Source organism: Opisthocomus hoazin, chromosome 3 (assembly GCF_030867145.1).
Source record: "Opisthocomus hoazin isolate bOpiHoa1 chromosome 3, bOpiHoa1.hap1, whole genome shotgun sequence".
Classification (NCBI taxonomy): domain Eukaryota; kingdom Metazoa; phylum Chordata; class Aves; order Opisthocomiformes; family Opisthocomidae; genus Opisthocomus; species Opisthocomus hoazin.
This window is the reverse complement of record NC_134416.1, coordinates 54,321,540-54,338,827: the sequence shown is the minus strand read 5'-3', so window position 1 is coordinate 54,338,827 and position 17,288 is coordinate 54,321,540. Positions and strand designations below refer to the sequence as shown.

General features: G+C 40.3%; 1 protein-coding gene across 1 annotated transcript; it reads left to right on the top strand.

Annotated features, from left to right (window-relative positions):
* Positions 1-6,923: 6,923 nt before the first annotated feature.
* Positions 6,924-15,384, top strand: LOC104330696 (histamine H3 receptor). Its single transcript, XM_009935937.2, has 3 exons — positions 6,924-7,206; positions 9,619-9,785; positions 12,098-15,384. The coding sequence occupies exons 1-3, from the start codon at positions 6,960-6,962 to the stop codon at positions 12,890-12,892; spliced, it is 1,209 nt and encodes a 402-aa protein (XP_009934239.2). The 5' UTR covers positions 6,924-6,959; the 3' UTR covers positions 12,893-15,384.
* The last annotated feature ends 1,904 nt before the right edge of the window (positions 15,385-17,288 follow it).

Sequence of the window (17,288 nt, the reverse complement as noted above, 5' to 3'; positions counted from 1 at the left end):
TGTATTGATTTATTGAAACAATTTTGTACAATTACATTACCTTGTCTGCATAGTAAAGCTCTTTTAGGTTCAGCCTTGGCAACTGTACTTCTACTAATAAAATGATATTTGTCCCAGGGAAGGAGATCCATATCTTACAGTATGTAGTAGTCTTGCACATTTTGGGTCATACAAGTATTTCTTGTTCATAGTTTGTCTGTTGTATTGATAGACTCCTTTATTTTGCCATTCACTTCCAGTACCTTATTAGGTTAAGTATTCCAAAGTTTCTGTTGCTTTAGTGAAAATTTGAAATTATAGCCATTACCTAATAAGGTCCTCTACAACCTACTGTAGGTGACCCTGCTTCGGCAGGAGGGTTGGACTACATGACCCACAGAGGTCCCTTCCAACCCCTACCATTCTGTGATTCTGTGTAATTTGGGAAGCAGATGAATTGCGAGGTGTTCTGCTACAGCTGCCCAAGATCCAGTTCCACTGACGGTAATGCATGTTATTTTTTGCAAAGAGCATCCCTTAAGCTTGAACGTGCAGAATCAACAAGTGATTCTGAAGGTCTGAACTTTTGGGTGTTCAGTCTGAGGTATGTGAAAGCTAGGTGTCTGATTTTTTTTTTTAATTAGTGTTTTTTTCAGAAGGTACTGATCCTTGTCCCGAGAATCTCATATTTCAGTGTTATGTGTTAGCAAGAACTAAAACCCTAAAATGGAAGAAACAAGTTGTTGATAACCATTTGCTGCACAAATGAAATAGACCATATAGGTCATCCAATCGGTGAGCAAAACAAATGCCCCTATCCCTTAAAACGGCTGGAAACAGACCATCAGCGTGGAAATATGCTTTTATTTTCTCACTATTGCTTTCTGAGAGAATGTGAAGTGCTGGCTAGCTGTCTTGTGGACGCTTCGTTAGAGAAGTTGCATTCTCTGCCTATTTTTGTAAGCATTTCCTAAGTTTAAACTTCCTTTATTCTGAGAACAAGTTTTCATTTGGCTTCACAGAAGAGTTTTGCAATGCAGAATTTTGTCCTTCGAGAGTGATGCCTCAGCATACTTCATGACCTAAAGAACCTGTGATTCCTGCTTTTTGATTATTAGCTGTGCTTCAAGGAGCTGTGTCTCATCACTTAGCTGAATACAATGGTTTCTGCTCTGTAATTCAGAAAATGTTAGAGTAGCAGTGGTTGTTCCGTGTCAGGGTCAAAAATTCAGCACTGCTGCAGCAATTGAAGTCCTTGAGATGTCCAGAGTGCTTTCGCACTGGGACTGGTAGCCAAAGGACACAAATAACCTGTTCCTCGCGTAGAACAGCAGCAGACACACGGAATATACTCTGATCCTCACATTTTCATCATTGCTTATAATACATTTGGCTTGCTAACAAAGGAATCAAGAACCTAAATTCTTTAGAAACTGGGCTATAAAACATATTGTTTCTCTTAGTGGAGAGCGGAGACCCCCCAGAAACTGAGAAAGAACAGAAGTCACCTGCACTTGGAAGCAGCTGGCTCGCTTCCTAAGTCACTTGTGCTCCGAGGCCATAAGCCATTGCTCCAAAAAATATGCAGATATCATAAAAAAAGAAAAGAGGGGAAAAAAAAAAAAGTGAAATTATATTCATAATACTTGTATAAGTTACAGGTGCCTGTAGTCTAGCCTTGGATAGGCTGGTATCTCTGGTGAAGTTTGAGGGTGCTGGAGTAGGTGCTTTTGAAGTACGTTATTCTGAAGCCAGTGCATTGCTCTTGTATGGGTGGAAGTACCGACACCTTTTGCCTCTCAACTATAGTAATCTTAGATTGGTATCCCATTATTATTATTTAAAAAATGCGAAGACAATAGAATAGGCGACTCCTTGTAGTTGTAATAACGCTGTCATTTTGATAACTAGCAACCATTTAGTTTTTGTGTTGCCGACAAGTCATTTTTTGCTTTGGGGCAAGGTTTACAGATACTAAGAAGTAACCTTCAGTACATGTCTATGCAGAAAAGAGAAAGGTTGGGCTTCTCTGTTAGGTATGTGTCACCATTTTTGCAGGTTTCTGTGGTGAAATGAAGTTAAGCAGAAACAGCAGAAGTGCCCTGACAGTGGGGAAGGCATGACTTTCCGCGCTCCGTTATCTGCAGTGTGCTGACAGGAGGTCTGCTTTAGGATTGGCACAGCTTCCTCCCCTGCCAGGTAAGAAGGGTGGGGTCAGCCTTTGCTTTTGGGTGAATTGGGGACACTATCTATATACTCCTGTTATAAATACCGATATTCTAAACTCCTGCTGCTAAATAATGTCATAGTCTTGTTTATCAATGGTCAATTTAATATTTTCCGCAAGTTAAAGGTTTATAAATGAGGATCTAGAGGAACATATTGAAAGTCAACTAAATCAGAATTGAGCACCAATGTTCTTCAATCCAGAACTTGACAATGCAACCCGAAGAGAAATAATCGTTAAAGGCATTAAACAAGTGGTGTATGTGTGAACTAGCAAGGGATCTAGCGAGGGAAAGAGATTACAAAAACAGCTTGCAACAACTTTAACTTTCAAAATAATGTCCTGATAGAATGTATAACACTAAACTGAAGCAATGGTTTGAACGGTGAGTTTTTGTTGTTAAATATTGTAAATGTGTTGAAGACAATATAAGCTGTATACATATCCCCTACTTGTGGAAGAGTTACAAATTTCATTATCTGGAAAAAAAAATAAGAAGAAAAGGATTATAGCATTAATTCATGCCTAAAGTACAGTTGCCTGTCATAAACGTATGTCTGTGAAGAATCAAACACTAGCAGAAAAAGGTGGATTGCGACTTCTATTGAATCTTTTTTGCCACTCCGTTGTCTTCTCTCTTACTGTTTTCACTTTGCTCTTCTGGAAATGAATCAGGAGTATGGCTGAAACCAGATTAGCCATTACAGGATCACAGTCTCCTGCAAAGTAGTATCAGAATGATTTATTTTTCTTTGTTGCTCAAACTTAAGTGACTGGACCAAGAGCTGTAGTTTATATCTGATCTCCAGTTGGGGTGTTTTGTTAGCAAAGTACCTTCTAAAGAACTTCCAGGTGGTTTCTCTGTAAAACAGAGACTTCAAATAATAAGTTCAAGACAGTTGAGCGATGGAAAAGAACTCCTGTCACTCTTACGAGCTTCTCTTCAAGAAGTGGTGATGACACAGAACATTTCATCTAAATGTCCTACCATGTATCTGGAAATCTGTCATGCTGAAATATGGAAAAGTCACTTGTTTTTAAAATCTACTGCCCTTACCTTTTAACAGTGAAGATAATTGTCTCTCTAATTGCAGCATAGCAGTTCTGGACTGTTTGTAATTTCTTGATACTGCAAAGTCTGGACACTTGAATAACCAGGTAGTTCAGGGTGGTGCTTTTACTGTTCAGTGTGTGTTTTTGGTCAAGGCTTGGGGAGGAAGGAAGGGAAGAGAAAGCTGTAACACTTACTTGTGGATCCTTTTGGTTCATTAATCTGTACTATACGTTTATTGTCTGGCATGTGTATTTGATTAAAAATTCCATATCTTCTCATAGGATTACCATCGAGGAGTTCATAGGCTGACCTCACCCCAGCAGACAATCAGCAGTTTGTTATCTACTTAGATATTTTTCTAGCTAGACATGTTTTCTAGACTGGCTTAATCATAATTATAGACATGCACGCAAAAAAATCCTGCTAAAAGCTTATGTAGTGCATCTTATATTAAACTTTGAGATTTTGATAAGCTCACTAAACGTTACCTTCCTCTTAGAGTTGAGGAAACGGATGCAAAGGGATCAAGTAATAGACTGAAAAGTTACAAGGGGGGGGTCCACTTGGACCAGAAGTGGAGCCCAGAATTTCCAGGTTCCCAGGGGACTCTGTAGCTGCTAAACTTTATTACACTTAAGCCGATGTCTTAATTCTTGCAGCAATAAATAAAAATGTCAAAGAAAAGCAGGGAATTCAAAGTGATAACTGTATTTCTTAGTTTAATTGTTTAGATTTTTCTCTGTATCTTAACAAGGTAAAGCACAGAAGTTACATGTACGTGTACTAAAACTATGATAATTTGTTGCATGCTACAAAAGTGAGGTTGTGGTGGTTGTATCTTGGAAGCCATTATGTGGGCAGTCTCCTTATTTAATTCTCATAATACTTGTCTAATTCAGTTCCTCAGCACTGAAGGTTTTGGGTTAAGACACAATGACAATCTTTCTATTTATACTTCGTCAAACAGCTTCAGAGATAAGAAGAGGGTCCAAAACATTATACTCACTTTTGCAAAGAGCTGTAATTGCACCATTCTAAGGCACAGTAGTCGCAAATTACATCAGTAACTGAACTGCCACTTTAGCTTTATTTTAGCATAGATTCTCGCTGAAGAAAAAAAAGTATAAAACTTGGGTAAGGGCTTTGCTATTAAGAGGATCCGGTTTTATCTGCAGTTGCTACAAAGAGTGGCTTTCAGCCTTGTGGCATGTCTATTTGTGTGGTTTTTTTACAAAACGATATTAATTTGGAACACCGTTTGGATCTATGTTTTTTCTGCTTTTATAAGATTTTTGCAGCCTTTTGGATACTCATGGTGCTTTCAGGAGATGGTAACAATCTTTTCTTCTGAGACCAGTGACTGTGCATTGATTCATCATGGACACCCGACTGTGGAAAGCCTGCCAGCTCAAGCAGGCATTTCTGGCTGTTCAAGCACCAAGTTAGGAATCAAAAGCATGTCCCAGAGTTTCCAGTAGAAAAGAATACTTAAGAGCTTGGGTCTTGCCCCCTCTTCTGCAGTTGAGAAGGGGGGAAGGTTACTGGGATTGGGAAACCTGCTCCAGGACGCCTTCCTGACTGATGGCAAGCAGCCCCATGTCTAAAAGAAGAAAACCTTTTACACTTCCATCTAGGATGAGTGACTCGGTGCAGGCTCTGAGCCCCCTCTGACATAGCTTTGCAGCGGGCATATCGTGTGCATGCGAGCTGCTCGAGGCTCGGTGCTTCTTACCAAGGGATTGGCACTTTGAGCGCACAGGGATGAACTATTGCTCCCGTGGTAAAGTGAGACTGATCAAAATGGACTGGTTCCATTAGGTATGAGGAAAGAAAAAGCATAACTGGGACATGGTAACAGTTTATATAGGATCCACGATTTGGCAGTATCAATGGCAATTTTCCTGCTGTTCTCTGGATTTGAATGCAGGGAAACAATCACAGAAGGACTGTTACCCTCCTTGGGGGCCTACAGGAGCCCTGTGATGTCTTTTATTATCAATAAAATGCAGAAGTTCTGGGGTAAGAAGGTGACTGTTTAGAAGATGAAATGGAAATAAAATTATCAAATGTCACTTCTGGTAGCATATTGGCACCTTGAGCCACAAATCACTGGAGGCAGGGGGAGCACACCAGCAGTGTACTTTGCCATGTGCTTACAATCTTCCTTAGGCTACAGGCAGTTGAGACAGACAGAATACAGACTTGTCCAGACCCTTAATTTGTCCTCACATTTGTTCACCACTTTTTCTCTTCAACCACATAATAGCTTGGATCTCAAAAACTTCGTGTAGATCAGCTTCAAAATTGATAGCGAAAGAAAGGCTAGTGCTATTAGCAGTCATTGCCAGAGTGTGTTTTCTACATTTCCAGCATTACCTGGAAACAAAATAAAGCTTAAAGCAGTAATGGACACACATGCTGTGACGATATTTGTATGGATAATAAAGTTTTGCATTTTTTTTACTGCTGCTATTCAATCATTTAGTAAAAGCGCTTGGCAAATACTAATGAACTTGTTCCAACAACAGAAGCACAGAGATGACAGGAAACATTTTTCAAATTTAAGTATCTAAAATTAGACACCAAAGTGTTTTTAGAATGCATGATAAAAATGATTGAATTTTTACAACTCTGGAATACTCTCAGCTCTCTGCAAGTAGCTTCATTACTCGTATAAAATGTAAGCATTTGTGGAAGACGCATGATTTCTTCCACCAGTGTGGGAAGAAAAGCCTCGTCCTATTAAAATTAATTACCGAGCTCTCATTCACGTTCAGGGACTCAGTGTTTCGTTCCTTGGTTCTGGGATGGCAGCAGCCAATGCTGTGTCACTGGGGCTGCCGTTAAAGAGTTTTGAAACAGATTTCAGTGGGAGTTTTGCAACTGATCTGTGAGGGTTGGACCATTACTTGTTAACTGCTCTGGTAACTAATTATATATACCTTTATTTACAGCATATCAGTTCTCAGCCCTAGGGTCCACAGAAAGAGGAACAGCAACAACGAAGTTTAACATGCGTTTGGTTGACAAAAAGATATAACACAATAGAGAGGGACCACAGACTTGCTGAAATACAGTGACACTAGAGAATTCAAACTACCTTCAAATTTCATCCTTGTTTAAGCATTCAAGGCCAGGTTGGATGGGGCTTTGAGTAACCTGATGTAGTGGAAGGTGTTCCTGCCCATGGCAGGGGAGTTGTAACTAGATGATCTATAAGGTCCCTTCCAACACAAACCATTCTATGATTCTCATAAGGATATGTAACCAAGATGCAGAAAAATAATCTAGGAAAAGTTGTTGCCCATAATGCTAGCAAGCAAAACACTTCTGCAAGGGAGGGAACGAGGGAGGAAGGGAGGAAAGCAACAAAGAATCTCAAATCAGCCCTCCTGACCTCCACAGATAAGGATCAGACTGCGTAAAGAAGAACTTGCATTTTAACATCTGAGCTTGGAAACATTGCACATTTCTTACTGGTAACTCTTCTAGTGATATGCATGGATTAAAAAAATCTTAGGAAAAGTAGATTTATCTAGCACCAGAACCTTTTAATTTTTTCCCCTCCTGAGTCTTTTTTTTTTCACGTTTATTGGATTTTTAGCCCATCCTGTTTATATTCCTTATGAATCTTAACCTTTTGGATAACTCTGCCAGGTGTGAATTTCTTCCCAGACCGAACTGACCTGGATACACAACATGCACAACAGCACTGCTGAAACTCCGCATATGGCTGGAACGTCCAATGGGACTTTGTGCACACCGCCACCGATCTCCAAGTTTTCACTGGGTGTGCTGGTGCTGCTGGCTTTCCTCATGGTGTTGCTAGCTCTGGTCACCATCCTCGGAAACGCCCTGGTGATCGTTGCTTTCATCATGGACAGAAACCTCAGGCATCGGAGTAACTATTACTTTCTCAATCTTGCTATTTCTGACTTTGCAGTGGGTAAGTCGCAGTCGTGGAGGCGTGTACTGTTTGTTTCCTAGGAGTGTTGAGCGAAGGAACAGAGTTTATTTTCTAGGTGGTTTCTTCTAAGAGAAGTATTTCCCAACTGTGTGTCTAGGGGAAGAGTAAGGAAAGGTGGAAGCTGCACGAAGTGTTTTAGCAACCTGTTATTTTTCAGAAAGTAATGGATCCTTTGTCAGGTAAAACAGATGATGTTGAATGGTATTGCTTCAGGCAAAAATACTACTGTGCATGAATTTATTTGGAATAACGAAGAATGGAAGTTGTTTGTGAAGAGTCTTGACTAAAGTCTAGATAGTCAAATAGGACAGAGCATATATTATCTGGCAGATCTTGCATACATGGCTGATATCTTCTATTTCAACCTACTCTCACACAATGGGGATAATCACCTGAAGTATGCAACTAAATAGCGATGAATAGCATTCTTAAGCACTTTGCTGTACATGCTCTATCTAGAGTCATACCTTGGAAATATGTGTTTGTATAAGTAAATAAAAACAGATTAAACTGTTTATTAGAAGTTTGGTATTCTACATATATGTTTATACATAGGGGCACATTTTATTCTGAAACTTGTACTGAAAAATGGGCAATTAAAACTCTAGTGTGATGTGCAATTGGAGATTGATGTATTGCAATGGTCTGTGAAGTGTTGAGTGTCTCTGGTAAAAGTATTGATTAAATTATTGAGTATGCAGAAGTATGGTTTTAGATGGGTGTGGCTATTTCATGAAATCTATATTCTGACTCATCACATCACAACCAAATCTTTTAAAACTGTTTTTATTCTACTTTTTTTACTTGCACATTTAAAAGGGATACTGAAAGAACCGAAGGAACTAATTTTAAAATGTATTGCCAGTGTCAGAAATTCTGCTGGGGCCACGGCTGGTCCTTGTGACATCCAGATCTCCTTGTATAATGTTTTGATACCTTCCCCCATAAGCCTGATGTCTTCTTCCAGCTTATAACTGCCTTGTGCTGCACAGCTCTTGCTACCTGCTGTCTGGCTACAGTACAGAGGAAAAAACCACAGCAGTGAACAGAAAACCAGGGGGCGGAGTGGTGTTCTGTCATCTGGCTCACAGTCTGGCACCGTATTGAACAAATACCAGCATCTAGCTGAGAAGTACAAAGTAAATATGTCCTCTGTCAGAGAAGGAAATAGAGCTTACTTGGTACTACATAACTTCCATAAAATTTCCTTATTCTTCTAATATATTTAACCTATCTGATTTTGACTTTCAGGAACTTTTGCTTTATTGCTGCACTTCTGAACCTATAACTGGTTTTGTATAGAGATGTCTTGATGCTTAGTAGAGGGAAAATAACAGGACTTGGCAGATTTTTAGGGAAATGGAAACTATCAAGATACTCTTCAGTACCTGTTACAGGAGTACATACTATTATGAAGTAAATCTACAGCTGAAACAATATCCCTTTTTTCCCCACCTGTGAATGTCAAAATCCATACTATAATCTTTTGCTCAAAAGAGCAAGTGTTAGTTGCTCTGTAGATGCAGTGATTTCACTGTATTTCTGTGTCACAGCAAGCCACACCGTTAGCTCTTCAGCCTCGCGCTGCGTTGTGACTGTGTGTGTAGTGTGATCACCTAGAAGTTCATTAAAATGAGATCACATTGGCATTTTCACAGCATTTGATTTAACAGCCTGAATTTAGATAGCCATGGGTGTGGGTCACTCATGCACGTTGCCGCTGCTTGGTGTGTTCCCATAGATAACACTCTATCAGCTCATCACTGACAAGTGGTTATGATCAAGCATTATGATGAGAAGAAATGTTAGACTGAGTGTACTTAATTAACCGTGCAGTTTTTGTCAGACTTTTGATCATATAGTTTTAAAGATTAGTCTGAAATTCATATTGTATTTCTATAAAAGTTACTTCTGGAGCATTTTCAGACACCATATCATACTTCTAAGGGGATAGAAACATAGCAATTAGATAATTTATTGTAGAAAACAGTTAGTAAATTACCTTGAGGGGGGAAAGAAGTTTTTTGTTTGTTTGTTTCAATTCAGTAGTTAATACAGAGTAGTGTTTACTGCAGCAGGTAAAAATGTTAGCTGTTCCTTCCTTTAGCAGGTGATATAAGCAGGACAAGTAATAATGATACACAATAAACACGATACACCTTGATACACAATAAACATGATATACCTTTCAGAAAGGTATTAATTATAAGACTGTTTACTGTCGCCTAGTTAGTAGTGAAGTGTTCATTTGTTGCATGAGAATACCAAGCCTTCCACGTGGCGATTCCTGTCACTATCGTGCTTGTATCAGACACTGCAAAAGTGTTTCTGTGCTTTCTTGAGCACTGCCTGCAGTGCTGACTGATGTGTGTGTTTGGTTTATTTCCATAGGTGTCTTCTGCATGCCTCTCTACATCCCTTATGCTCTGATGGGGAAATGGCACTTGGGAAGAGGCGTCTGCAAACTCTGGCTAGTTATGGACTACCTCCTGTGCACAGCTTCAGTGTTTAGCATTGTCCTTATCAGCTATGACCGTTTCCTGTCAGTTACAAAAGCTGTAAGAAGAACATTTCTAATTATTGCTTTATATATATTGTAATTTCTATAGAAATCAGAATGTTCACAATTAACACTGGAAGCTAAATAGTCCTTCTTTATTGTACCAGTTTTTTCCTGGAGAAATGTTGATGCTTCAATGTTGCACTGGGATTTAGAGATAGGATGATGCCTTTCCTGTGATTTCAGTGTGTCCCTCCTGCTGCCTGGATTAGAAATTATTTAATTACATTACAGAGGAGATGGGAAGGTCCAGGTAGGAAAGAGGCAGAAGAAGTGTGGAGAACTTGGGCCTTGGTCATTAGAAGAATGGTAATGAAAACTAGGTTGAGTCAGGGATGTGCTTAGGCTTGGGATAAATTTTAAAAGGAGAAGAGGGTATGGAGAGACATGTGGGATGGACTGACTGAAGATCAGATGAGGATCTGCATTCCTGCAGGGGGTGATTGACATGTGCTGCCAACAAGCAGTTGGGTGGGAAGTAATCCCCTGCAGCAAAAAGAAGGATGCATCAAAATATGCAGAGAGGTAAGAGGCATTTCTTGAGTATTATCATTATTGTGCTTCAGAAGATACCTAGAGGAATCCAGTGGTAAATATTACCATTAAGATATCTGATTAATCCAGTGGTAAATATCATTCACCATTTCTAAGCTCTACCTGGTGTTTGGTCCAGATTGTTCGGGGAGTGGTGTTACAATGCCTAAACGCTTTCTGTTCTTCCCCAGTGTCGTGGTTTTAGAGTTGGTTGTTGCTGCTTTTTTTTTAAAAGCTGAACAATAAAGTATGAAAATCCCTGTATTTAAGACAGTAATATTGAAAAATATTAATGAAGTAGCAGAGCTCAGAATGTGAGAAATGTAAATTAAAAGGCCTCTACAATGCAGCTGAGCTCCATGTTCTTACGCACTGTTGATGGTCTTCATTTACACTATCATATTCTGTTTTTCTCCGTTAGGTGGTCGGGTGGAGTGAGTCCAGGAGTGTGTAACATAGGGCTGTTATCCAAAGGAAAAATATCATGCTTCCTCACGGACTTGGGATCCGCCTCTGCTGCAGACCTGACTTGTGGGCAGAGGCCAGTCATTTCAGACTTAACTTATTGTGAAGCCGTGCTGAGCTTCCTGTTTTCTGCCTACTAAATTGAGTTGGTTGTGGTCTTGCAAAGGGCTGCAAGTTCATTATTGCAGAACCGGAGCTGTGCTCCCAGCCGATATGATGCTTTAAGATGTAGAGGAGTCTGAATCTTCAGGCTACTGAAGTCTGAAATAAAGGGTGTAACACTACGCTATTACTCTGTTACTCACTGGTGAAATAGGGACAAAGCCCCTGGTGTTGTATGTGGCTGTGCCATTCATTAATATTTGTACGGTGTACAAGTGCTAGGCTAATGAACAGCATAAGAAGCTGGTGTGGAAGGTAGTAGTTCTAGGTCTGAGTAAAGCCTGGGATGACAAATGTGGAACAGTACAGAGGAAATAAAATTGTCCAGCTTCTTGTTAACTGATCATCTTGTGCTCTGAAAGACACAGAGCACCAAGAGCTAGAAGTATGTATTGTACATACTGACTGGGCTATCACAAGGATGGTTTTACCTCTCGTATTTCCTAACTTTGGATGACATAATTTTAATTCTTAATATTTTTTTCAAAGATAGGTGTTTATGGCTAGACAATGAAATTAATTAATGCAATCTGGATAGACATAAAATCTTCAAGATCTGCAGTAATGCAATGAGTTGTTTACAAGGTAAAGTGAGTGTTAAAACGGAGAGTTTCAATAAAGTAAGGGATGTTAAAGCCTGTTGGGGGAGGGGGGCAGGGTAGATTTTCCTGCCATGGCAAGAGGAAACAGTATTAAAAATTACAATGTCTAGTGATTGCAGTCTCACATGGCAACCTGTCTAATGCAGAAGGATTCTACTTTTGCCCATGCAGAAAGGAAGTCCCACAGTTGTTTTCACTCTCCTCTGAGCCTGGGCATTTAATGAATCATAAACTGATTCCTTATTGCTACCTTACTGTGGTGGTGATGATGAAAACAAGCGAAGTCCTTTCACAACTTGGAAGGCAAAGGGTAGTTTAGCCACCATAATTTCTGCTCTTCTCCAGGCCCACATATTAAAATCAATATCACAGAGCTACAGTGTTTGATGAACAAGACTAACAGTTTTTCAGGACCTTATGTAAGTAAAGATGTTCTAGGTATTTGGGGAATTACAGAACAAATGCTATATTTGACTTGCTTATTTTTTTTTTATATACTTTCTTCAAAATGATATCTGAATATGTGATGTGTTCTTTTCCTTCACAGGTATCTTACAGAGCCCAGCAGGGAATAATGTCCAACCCTGTCATCAAGATGGTGGCCATCTGGGTCTTCGCCTTCCTCCTCTACTGCCCAGCAATCCTCTTCTGGGAGTACATGGCTGGACACAGCAAGATAGCAGAAGATCAGTGCTGTGTTGAGTTCTCGCAAAACTGGTACTTCCTCCTGTGTGCGTCCACCCTGGAGTTCTTTGTGCCGCTGCTGTCAGTGACCTACTTCAACGTGCACATCTTCCACAACATCCAGAGGCGCCAGCGGCATGGCAGCACGCAGGACTGCGAGCCTCCGAGGAGCGGCAGCCTGTCCTGGAGATTTTGCCTTTTGCCGAGGCCAGGAGCATCTTCTCCTTCATCGGAAGCAGAGGACAGTGTTTCATCGTTAACAAGGCCATGGAGACCAGCAGTGATGGCTAACTGTCCTTCTCCAACACAAACCAGTCCCACAGGTCTCCAAAGGGAGTTTTCTGTTTCTGTCCATTCAAGGACTGGGTCAAAACTGCAGCAGGACAAGAAAATTGCGAAGTCGCTTGCGATTATTGTGTGTGTTTTTGCCATTTGCTGGGCCCCATACACTTTACTAATGATTATTCGTGGGGCTTGCAAAGGATCCTGTGTCCATGAGTCCTTGTACGAAGTAACCTTTTGGCTTTTGTGGATCAATTCCTCTTTGAATCCATTTCTTTACCCTCTCTGTCATATGAGGTTTCGAATGGCTTTCATGAAAATATTATGTCCCAAGAAGTTTGCAGCATTGAGATCACGTAGCACACCTGCTTATTAGAGAGTTAGAATAAATGACTTCCAGATGAGTTTCTTTTTTTATTTAGTGCTATTTTTCGTATGCTTCTTCAATAGAAACAGAAAAAAATTTTGTTTATTATGACGTTGGTTGAAAGTGTAGCAGAGGTATGTATTTACCCCGATTTTGCTAGTTTTCAGGATTTTGTTTTTATTTTTGCTGGTATGATGTCAGGTTAAATACCATGTAGTGTATTGAAAAGAATAACAAGTTTTGCGACATGTCATTCTTTGTTTGCGCATTTGTGGTACTTTTTTTTTTTCCTTTTTTTTTTTTTTGTTATATATAGAGCTGGTACTGTGAAATAACTCTTCTACAGATATCTCCATAGAGGTTCATCGGGGGAGATACCTGTTTGTGTATGTGTTGAGTTAAAATTTATGTCCTATTTGTGAGCCTAAAGTTATCAGTGAAGCAGCAGTTCTGCTACATTTTCGAAAGGTTGCATAAATGTGCTCACGGGAGCAGTATAATTTCGTTTTTAAAACTACTATGAAGACGGGATAGTGTCCTGTAGTCATTATGATTCCCACAGTGAGCAATATGCAAGTGAATGGACTGCCTAAGCTGGCATATCTGTCCTTTTCTAATTTTAATATAGTCCATACCTGGTGTTGCAGGACACAGTGCATGTAAGTTAGTAATTCTGGATGATTTTCAGAGAATGAAAGTTTCCATGGTAATAGAATTTTGAGATTGGTTATCAAAATTGTCGGAGGCACAATTGGTACTCTCTTTTCTCATGACAGTGGCTGCCTCTTTGGCCATGCTTAAATGAGAGATTTGTGTTTTATTTGATTACCTAAAAGATAGGCAGGGCTTAGGCACACGATCACATTCCTGTTGAATTAGCAGAGCAAGCAATACCAGGTTCGTGCTGGATTTATGATTTTGGCTGGCTATGCGAGCAGAGACAATACCCTCTCTGGTGTAAAGCTTTGCAAGTGCAAAGATACTCCATCAACACATCTGGGACAAATTTGAACCGACAGAGTGATTTTTATACTAGATTGGTTCTTTGTGTCCTGTTACTGTGACATTACATGGATTTTCTCTGTCACTGAACCAGTATCAAACTGGATTTTTCCTATTGCTGACCAAGGGCTGTATTCACTGCTTGTGAATGGGATTCACAGAGGTCTGAAAGCTGATGCAGAGGTGTCTTAAGCAGCTGTTAATAAACAAAGCAGTTGAATAAGCAGTGCTGAAAGGAGCGGGTTAATGTGTCGGAGAAGGCAACGTAGCTTGATTATAAGCCATTCCATGTGCTAGACTTTCTTACCTTGTGCTGGGTGTTGCAACTCATCCAGAAGGCTTTCATGGATGGGTAAGTGAAAGTACTGGTTAATTTTTTTTTCTCTCTTTTTATATAATTTTCTTTCCGAAAACACGAAAAGAGAAATCTGACGTGCAGAACAATGAAGAGCGATAGTCAATTTAAATAGTATTTTTTATCTAATTTGAAAGTGGCTGTAGAAATGCTGCAAAAGCAGAGTACTCCTTTGCAAGCACAATTCAAATGCATGTAAGCAGCTTAATCATAGCACAAAAGTTCATGGCTTCGAGGAGCTAAAATGCCATTCTGATCAGGGGTTTGGGGCTGAAGACTTCTCTTGCCATTTTTCACAATGGTGGAAGATTATCTTTCACCATTCATTCTCATTATGCTTCCTTGCCTCACATGGATGGTGTTATGGATTGTCAGCCTGCTCCCAAGAGAGATGCAGCTTCAAGAGGAGGTCATTGATGCAGCACAGACGTTTACACTGTCATGAGCTAGAGTGCTGGCATAGATTCTGTGGTTTTTTTGTTTTTCTGTGAGGCTGAAAAAAACCAAACACATGCATTTAAAACATTTATAGAATAGCTGGTGTACTAAAAAAATCTGTTAAACAGAGAAACAGTAGACAGGCCCAAGATGGGAAATTATCTGAGTTGTCTGCTTTTCTATCTCTATGCTTTTTGTATAAAAATTGTTTGCATTTTGTGATTAAAGAATGTGTAGTTTACTTTGGAAAAATGGTCTACAAAATTATTGACTAGGTAAACTGTATCCACATTTTGCAGTACTGGAAAACTAGAGTTCGTCAGGGAGCACAAAGTGCAGCAAATTTGAAACCACAAAGTAGTGAAGCTACTAGAGATCAATGTTTTTGATGTTCTATATTACACACACAGTTTTCAAACGGTTTTGTCACACCCCTCCTGCATATTTGAAGAATTTGTTGTATTTTTCTAATTGTTGGAAGTTTTGCTTAGTTGTCCCAAGGTAAGTGAAGCACTTATTTGCTGTGCTCACAGCATTAAAGCTGTCTTGGTCAAGATGGCATCATAAGACCTCTGCTCCTTATTGGACATTTTGCAGGGTTATCATAAGATACTTATCGTACACTGGCACAAATGGACTTTGCTTGCCAAAGTGATTTCTAAGCCAAGTCTCTCTGTCCACTCACTTATCTGTTTCATCTTTTCATGTCCTTGAATTTTCTTCTGTCTTTGCAGATTTCCAATAGGTCTTGTAAATACATGGTGACAGTAGGCATATGGCTCTATGAAGTTCAACCCAAACCACAACAGTGTTTTTCGAACTTGACCTTTTCAGGTCTTAAAAAAACCCCAACAAATAAAACATACATGTTGGAAGAAATTTTGTTATCTTTTGTTTGTTTGTTTACTTGTTTATTTCTGGGATGGGTATTTAACCCTAAAGATTCTCCTAATCCTAATGTCTGTCTGCTTTATGTTAGGCTATGGTTTTCCTCCACAGGAAGGAAGGAGAGACCACGTAGATTTCTCCCTCAGCACCACGAAGGACTATGAATAAAACTTCAATATTTGTTTTATTCCCTAATTTTCAAAAGCAAATGACTACTCTCCCCTTGCCCACTAATCTAGTCATTTTATCACAGGAGACAAACAAGTTGTTGAGGCATAATTTACCCTTGGTAAACTCATGCTGACTGTTCCCAGTCAACTTTTCCTCCCTGAGGTTCTCAGAAATGCCTTCCAAGAGGACTTGCTCCGTGATTTTCCAGGGACCAAAGAGAGGCTGATCTTTTGTCTTTGTGGCATCATTTGAAGATGTTTGCAACATTTGCCTTTCTTCAGTTGTTCTAAACCTCTCTTCATCTGCATGACCTTTCAAAGAGGATAGAATGTGCCCTTGCAAGGATGGTAGTTGGTTCTCTCGGCAGCCTTGGGTGCAGCCCATTGGGTCTAATAGACTCTTCTGGGTCAAGTCCTCTCAAGTAGTCCCTGCCTTATTCTCACCGGCTCCTGTCAGGTCTGCTCCTTGAGCTCATTCACTAAGTGTGGAGGAGAGGGAGACCTAGTTAGTGAAGAATGAAGCAAAGAAAGTATTGGGTACCTCAGCCTTACCCACATCTGCTGTCACTGGATCACTGTCCCCATTCAGCAATGCACCTGAATTTTTCTTATTCAGCATTTTACTGTTAGTGGGCTGGCTGAAGTTCTTTATGTTGTCCTTGATGTCCTTGACAAGCAGCAACTCTGGGTGAGCTTTGGTTTTCATAACTTTATTCTTATGTGGCCAGGCAACATTTCTAAATTCATCCTTTGTAGTCTGCCGCTGCTTCAAATTCCTCCACGCATTGTAGCTTCCCCGGTTAGTCAGTGGCTTGACGTGTCTGCTTGTTTTCTTGAGAATTGGGATGGGCTTTTTTTGTGGATGGACGCTGCCATCCTGAGAGGCCTGCAGGTTCCCTGGGCTCCTTTGAACTTCAGAGCTGCCTCCCATGGGATCCCATCTACCACTTTCTTGAATAAACTGGTCTGCTCACCAGAAGTCCATGTTCTGTACTATGCTACTCTCCTTTTCCACCCTTGTTAGGATCTTGGATTCCACTACCTCATAGTTACTACAGCCAAGGCTGCCGTTGACTACATGTCGCTAACCAGCGCCTCTTTACCAGTGAACAGCTGATCCAGCTGCGTATCACCTCCATTTGCCCATTCATTCAATATTGGTATCAGAACGTTCTCCCTGACACCCTCCAGGATTCTTGTTCACTGCTTGTACCTGCTGTGCTGCCTCTCCGGCAGATGTCATGAACATTGAAGTCCCACACAACAAACAGGGTCTGTGATCCAGAGGCTTCCTTGATTTGCTTAAAGACTTCATCACCTCCCTCACCCTAATTGGGTTGCTCTGCACCACGCTCCATGTCACCCATGTCACTGGCTTCATGACTGGTGGCTTTGTGACTGCACAGGGAGCTCTAGTTCCTCTGGTGCTCTTCACCAGTTGCATTTGTGTCCACGCACCCAAGGCAGGTGTCTGTTTGCCATGTTTTATCATTCCTGAGATCTTTTCTGTTCCAGTTGCCCTACGCCTTTTGCTTTAAGTACTCTTTAAAAT